Here is a 6620-nt window from a genome sequence, read left to right on the forward strand (position 1 = left end):
TCCATCCCTCTTTCCTTCCTTTCCTCAAACATCTACTATTGGTCTACAACTTACGACCTACACTGAAAACACAATGTACTAATGTTTAGATTACTTTACTTATTTTTTTATCAAACTATGATAAAAGTTATAAGGGCATTCAGCCTACAGAGGACAATTTTTTTTAAAGGCGGAAATTATTGTTGAAAACAACATTCTGATGTAAAGTGAAAAAGTAAGGTTAGAAATATTATTTATAAGGTATTACTCAAACAAATGCACAACTGCAACACTAACCATTTAATCTCATGTTCAAAAGCCCAGCATTACTCTTCTTTAAAAAAGTCACTATAACAACACAATCTAATGAAAACATTTAATAAAAAATATATTAAATAAAAAATAGCAGCATTTATCCAGTGGCCTCACAGTACATTTTCAATAAGCATGTTGGGCAGCATTTAAACCTGTGGCCTTTGCATTGTTATAGGTTGAGCTAAAGGAATCTTTTTTTATAAGTAATACATTTTTAGATCATAAGTAATAATAAAGTTGTAACATTTGTAACTCAACAGTTGTAAACTCCTTAACTCTTAGGGGTGGTTTCCCGGACAGGGTTTAAGCCTAGTCTCAGACTAACTTAAATGTTAGAGGCATCTCGAAAACAACTTACACTGACTTGTCTTGAAATATGTGATGAAGTTTACGAGACAAAGATATAAAGGACATCAAATTCTGAAATTATACTAGAGCCTATAAATTAGTACAGAAAAAGTACTAATGAGAATGTTTAAAGCACCTTTGATATGTTCACGCCAAAAATCAAACCTCTATATTCCACTGCATTGCACAATCAAGCTTTTACTACCATGGTTACAGCAGTAAAACAGCAAACATCTGTAATATTTGGATGATCATCTTATCTAACAAAAAGTACAGCTGAGGTGTGTTGCACTATTATTTTTAGTATTATCTGCACCCGAAACAACAAGTGTAGTCAGTTCTTTGGCATTAAGACGAATCTTAATCTCTCGACTGACAGCAAATTGATTTTAGTACCAAAACTACCAAGGAAAGAATAATGGACAGCAACATGTTTTGCCTTTTATTTGCAACACAGGCATGTCAAATGTGTAAAGGGGTCTGACATAAATACTTAGATTCTGGATATTGCTCAGTATACATTAACACATGGCATACAACACAGCATACAAAAACAGGCTACACAGACAAAATAGAGATGGAGATTGTTTTGTAAACAAAAAAAGTGAAGTCACACATTCTCACTGCAAACAGGAGGGGCTCGGTCGGGCTCCAGCCTTTAAAGGGAAAGCAATTATGTACCCGCATTAGTGCATGCAAAGACACCGATCACCTTCAAAAATGAAGTCAAGAGAGCAGTGTGCCCTCATATTTATTCTTCGGTTATATCGCCGTAAGGCATAGATGGAGAAGAGGAGAGCAAATGCTCTGGCAAACAATTTACAAACAATGTGCAAAGGAAGAACCAGATAAATTGTATGTATTATTGGTCAAATAACCAGCACTCATTAATACTAACACATTGGTACAAATCTCATTATAAATCAAGATCATGGCATCATGCTTCCGGCCAACCATACTTCAGAAGTCTCATCTGTCATTTACTGATAATATCTTTGTTTTTGCTTTATTTGTGATGCTTGAAATGTTGCTTACTGTGTCTTGGAAACAAGTAGTGCTTTAGAAACAGCTACAAACCATCTCCTGCCGTTGCCTATTTAGACACAGGTTAAGGGATTCATGCAGTGTAGCGGTTACCATGTCTTGACAATACCTTACGTATGTTAATATTTCCACACCTGGGCAGTACGTACCATGTTTATGACCTTTCAAGTGATATTTGCATCTGCCACATATCTCAGAACAAACTAGTTACAAAAACTAGTCAAGTGAGATAACTGGCTACGTCTTCTAGATCTATTGGCCTCAAGGGTTTCCTGAAACTTTGCAAAGACATCCACAAGAAATGTGTGCCCATTTCTGCATTTGGTTATTCCAGGTGTACATAACCTTGTGAAGCTCTTCTGTATGACTGTGAGATTTACCAATCCAGTAACCCTGATGTAATCATTAAACTTTGCCTCACTGGAAGGGACCAGAGCCATAGCTTTTGTTTAGCTGTAAGCATTGCTGCTCAAGCTGGTCCAGTAACCTGTCCACAGAGTCCTCTTTGTTCTCCAGCTTACAGTATCTCCTGACGTTTCCGAGGTCTAGTCGGGGCCAGCTGCTGTTTCTTTGCTCTTCCACAGGTATAAATTCAATGTCAACCCCAACCATATTCACACACACCTCCGAGCCGGATTGACTTGGAAGCAATCTGTGGTGGCCCAAGGAGGTCATGGACTGGTCCTTTGGGAGCACCACATCACCGGGCAGTATCTCTGGTCTAGTCCTGTGACTCATGCTGTAGGACCGTCTGAGTGGGATTGAGAAGAGCTCATAGTCCCCCCCACCTAGTGTTGACATCGAGGATGTGGCCACACAGTTGCTGAGTCCAAAATGACTTTCGAGCTGCAGATCCAGTGCAGACGTGGTCCCCTGCTCCTTGTCACAAAAGATTACTTTGCTGTTGTTGCAGGAGTTGGAGGAATGAATAGAAGAGGTGCACAAAGAGTCCTGATGATGGAGAACCTCGGTGTGCTTGGTTTCTTTCTGCTGTATGCTGTCCTCCTCATCTATGCTCTTGACTTGGAGTAGTGGTTCTGAGCTGGATAATTCCTGCAGGCAGAGAATGTTCAGGTGGGCTGCAGGTAAACTACTGACCCACTGGTAGTGCCTGGCAAGAGAGTTGACCTGTAAAAGGTCTGCTGAAGGAACGGCTGCAGAAACGGAGCATATCACACTCCTCATCTGAGCTAGAAGCATTTGAGTTTCCCTGTCCCGATTCTCATAGAGGACCGTATTAGCACAAATAAGTATAAAGAGTCCCACTCCCATAATGACGGGACCCAGTAATTTCATCCTTTCGCTGTGAACCAAACTTGCTGGAGAAAACAGGCTTTTAGACCCTTCCATTACCGCGTCCAACGTTGTGCGATGGGCCCGGTATGGCCAGTAGCCTGCCACGGCAAGTGCAGTGCCAACAATAACAACCACCACCCCGAGCACCAGAAAGGCACCAGGCATGGAGCGGATACGCAGCTTTCCCTGTATCACACCCTCTTTCTTTCTCCTGGAGTGAAGACTGAAACGTGGCAGGCGTTGACGGGAAGGTGCAGTCGGCGTCCGGTCGCAGGATTTTTGACTCCTCATTGCCTAGTGGTCCAGTGCACACCTCACCCTAAAGGGGGTCAGCAAAGGGAAGGGCAAAAAGGTCAAGGTTAAGGACTCATGGTCACATGCATTTAGTAATTCAAGTCAAGCTTATTCAAGTCAAGAAGCTTAAATGAAATACTTTGTTTGGATATTTTATTGAATGCTAATGCTCTCAGGAGCTATTCTTTCTTTTAAGCATGTGGATTGTTATAATGGTTTCTATTAATATTTCATCTACAGGGACTTGTATTGTTTTGAATAATTTAAGAAAACATTTGCACTGTTATCTGTTTGCTAATAAATTCTTAGACCATAGGCACCTTCAACATCTTAGAGAAAAACACAATGGGAGAAACATGTGATGGCTCCTTTATATCCAGAAAAACATTTTTTACAAAGTAATGTATTGCAGTTGAGCAAAGAAAAAAGTAGTTGAGAAAACCTAGAGTAAGATTCTACTACATAAGATGTTTACTGCTATATAGACGTCCTTATTCTAAATACCTGCATTTATCCACAAACTAATAATTTTTGATGTGATATACTAGCAATTTTTTTTAAAGATGGTTTTGAGGCATCGCACATTTTGTTGAAGGGATACTTCACCCTAAAATGACAATTCTGTCATCATTTACTCACCCTCAAATTGTTCCAAACCTCTATACATTTCATTGTTCTGTTAAACACAAGGAAAGATATTTGGAAAAATGCTATCAATTAGCATAGTGAGCGGTTGGTTGCAATTCACAACCTTGCCGCTAGATATTACTCACTGGACCTTTAATACACTACTAAATAATAACCCAGTTGAATCAGTAACCAGCACAGGGTTCGCTGATTTTCATTTAAGACTGCCTCTGTACATTGCTAGTTTTTATTTATAAAAACAGGTGGTCAGAGAAAGTTGGTCATTTTTCCAGATTGTAGGCAATGTACAGTATTTGAAGACCAAGCCAAAAAGGTAAATAAATCACAATAAGGATCTAAGTGTATGCCAGTGGAGGAGGAATAAGGACGAAAAGCTAGATGAGAAATTACTATATGCGGCCAGTTCACTCTGGAACAACAACAGCTCTTTTGGAAGGGGCTTCTAAACAACTCTGAAAATGTCATTTACAATCCTGCTGACTTGCTTGGTTTGTTTAAACTCATGGGAAATGCTTTGGATGTTCATCTAGAGAGGGACTTGTAAGCAAGAAGTCCGTTTTTAAATCTACGAAGTAAGGCGGCCAGATGTAAACACTACGGTGGCCAGATTTTGTTATTAAAATATGGAGTTCGGCACCAACTGCCTGTTTAAACAAACCTGTAAATGAATGAATTCCAACCGATACAGCAATGGTAAATGTCAACGTTTAAATTCTTTAAGTAAGATCCACACAGAAAAAAACGGTATAGTGCCACGCATATTGCATGTGTTTGGACTGGATCATCAAAAGACCGGACTGATGAAATCCAGACCTCTTTTTCCATTACCTGGTTCAGCTTTACTTTTAATGGCTGTTCGTTGTGGTTGCCAAATGGGTGAAATTAATTATACGGTATAAATCAGCCTAAAGTATAAACAGCAGCTGTACAGATCAATCTTTGAATCCAAATTACAGTCGATCACGGTGTTCAAATCAGACCAGTATTTGAGCCCCCAAAAGACCATCTGTTAAAACAATAACCCCTTCAACTCCATATGTTTACTGTTCGCAGTGTGACGATGCATTTACATTCTGACCTGATGATTCTGACAACCCGCATAGACGATGTTCAGAAACACAACATTCCTCGATCATTTCTGAGTGACGCTGCAGGACGCGTTAGCTTGTGATAAAAACTTCTCTTTTGTTCTCAAAAACGGCTCTAAATTCATTTGTGACACCTTAGAACGGCAAAACGCACGAAATAACGCCCCTACATTCATTTTGACATTGCAGTATGCCTCGTGAAATGAGCACCCATTGAAAATATTGCGAAAGAAATCAAAACTTGTTTTTTACAACAGATTTCGATCTCAAAACGTGTCATGTAAATAGAATTACACGCCTACATGTGGCATTTCCGTTCAGTCTTGTGGTTGGACATAAAATTTTTTCGACCTTTAATAAGGTCAAGTCTGCAGCTATATGTTGTTAAAAGCTGCAATGATTTTGACGCGTTGGCATAACTGGTTACATAAAAAACATTATGACGCGCTTCACAGAGCGATGACAGTCTGGATGTGTTTTACTTGCCTTTGTTACAATATATCGCGTTTACGTTCCATGAATCTGCCGCGCTTGACACAAATGTTCGAGATGTTCTTCATCCACTGTGAAGTTTCGCGGTTCTCCATCAAACCATACGCGTGAGAAGTGCCGCACACCTCCCATGACAGCTCTTCCTCTCCAAAAGATGAGGGCGAGTGGTTAAAGGAATGGACTTTCGACCGGCACAAAATAGGAATTTCGTCCCATCATCGGTAGTCTCTGTCTGCTCGTCCACATTTCTTGTTCTCCTCTGTTGAAGTGTTGAGGAGAGCGCCTCCTTCGTCGTCACTTTATCTGAGGTTCGGTGGACTTCGCTAGCCCACTATACCGCACATGCATTCAACAGGCTAACGTTGTTCTCATTTTGAAGGAGTTTCTTTAAACACACACGTGTGTGGATAGTATAGAAAAGGAGTATTTAAAGCGACACCGACGTTGAATATGGAAATGCAGACATCTTTTAAGCATTTGTGTAACATGCATAAAGATTAAGTATGAAGATAGGCTACCACACACACGTAACATACATTTCTGGATTCTTGAAGTCTGGCGACATCTCGTGGAATTTGAAAACGTCTTCAATGTTTTATTGTCAACAAAATGCATGTATGCCACATGCCACTGTGTAACAAAGAGCATTCCACATGCATCGACAAGAAAGATAAATGGAGAAATTGGATAAATGAGGGTACATGAACATCAGTTTACAAATGTATACTACACATATTTTACAAACTTGTGGTGAATTAACTAAAATATGTACACAAATCACCTTGACCACAGAAAGATATTCGCTAGGGTTAGTGTAAAAAATATGAACGTTCTAAAATATTCGATCCCAGACTGCCATGAGGTGTTTCCCAGCGTTTGCTTCGACGTTTCTATATTGCCAAGTAGTGTCGATTTACATGGAATTTGTGATGGTGTACTGGTGGATAACAGTAACAGAAAAAATACTTAACAAATAATATATTACGTTAACATTCAAAAGATGATAAAGCCTTGGGTACGCTTTTTTATTATGGAGCGGGTGGACTACTTAGGGGTACTACCATTTTGAGATGATACACCATAAGCAGTCATGCAACGTAATCTACAATTTACTAA

At 39.6% G+C, this 6620-nt stretch overlaps 1 protein-coding gene across 2 annotated transcripts; it reads right to left on the reverse strand.

Annotated features, from left to right (window-relative positions):
• Positions 1-1071: 1071 nt before the first annotated feature.
• Positions 1072-5794, reverse strand: tmem200b (transmembrane protein 200B). Of its 2 annotated transcripts, none has more exons than XM_079484278.1 (2): positions 5499-5794; positions 1072-3301 (listed from the first exon to the last, which is right to left on the reverse strand). In XM_079484278.1, exon 2 carries the CDS (start codon positions 3271-3273, stop codon positions 2104-2106), a length of 1170 nt encoding a protein of 389 aa, XP_079340404.1. In that variant the 5' UTR covers positions 3274-3301; positions 5499-5794; the 3' UTR covers positions 1072-2103. The 2 variants fall into 2 exon arrangements, with proteins under 2 accessions (XP_079340404.1, XP_079340405.1); XM_079484279.1 differs by lacking the exon at positions 5499-5794 and adding an exon at positions 5003-5083.
• Positions 5795-6620: the final 826 nt, after the last annotated feature.

The sequence above is a fragment of the Barbatula barbatula genome (assembly GCF_947034865.1).
Source record: "Barbatula barbatula genome assembly, chromosome: 21".
NCBI classification, from domain to species: Eukaryota; Metazoa; Chordata; class Actinopteri; order Cypriniformes; family Nemacheilidae; genus Barbatula; species Barbatula barbatula.

Coding starts and splice junctions, on each gene's coding strand:
- tmem200b (XM_079484278.1), bottom strand. CDS start 3,273: ATGAGGAGTCAAAAATCCTGCGACCGGACGCCGACTGCACCTTCCCGT.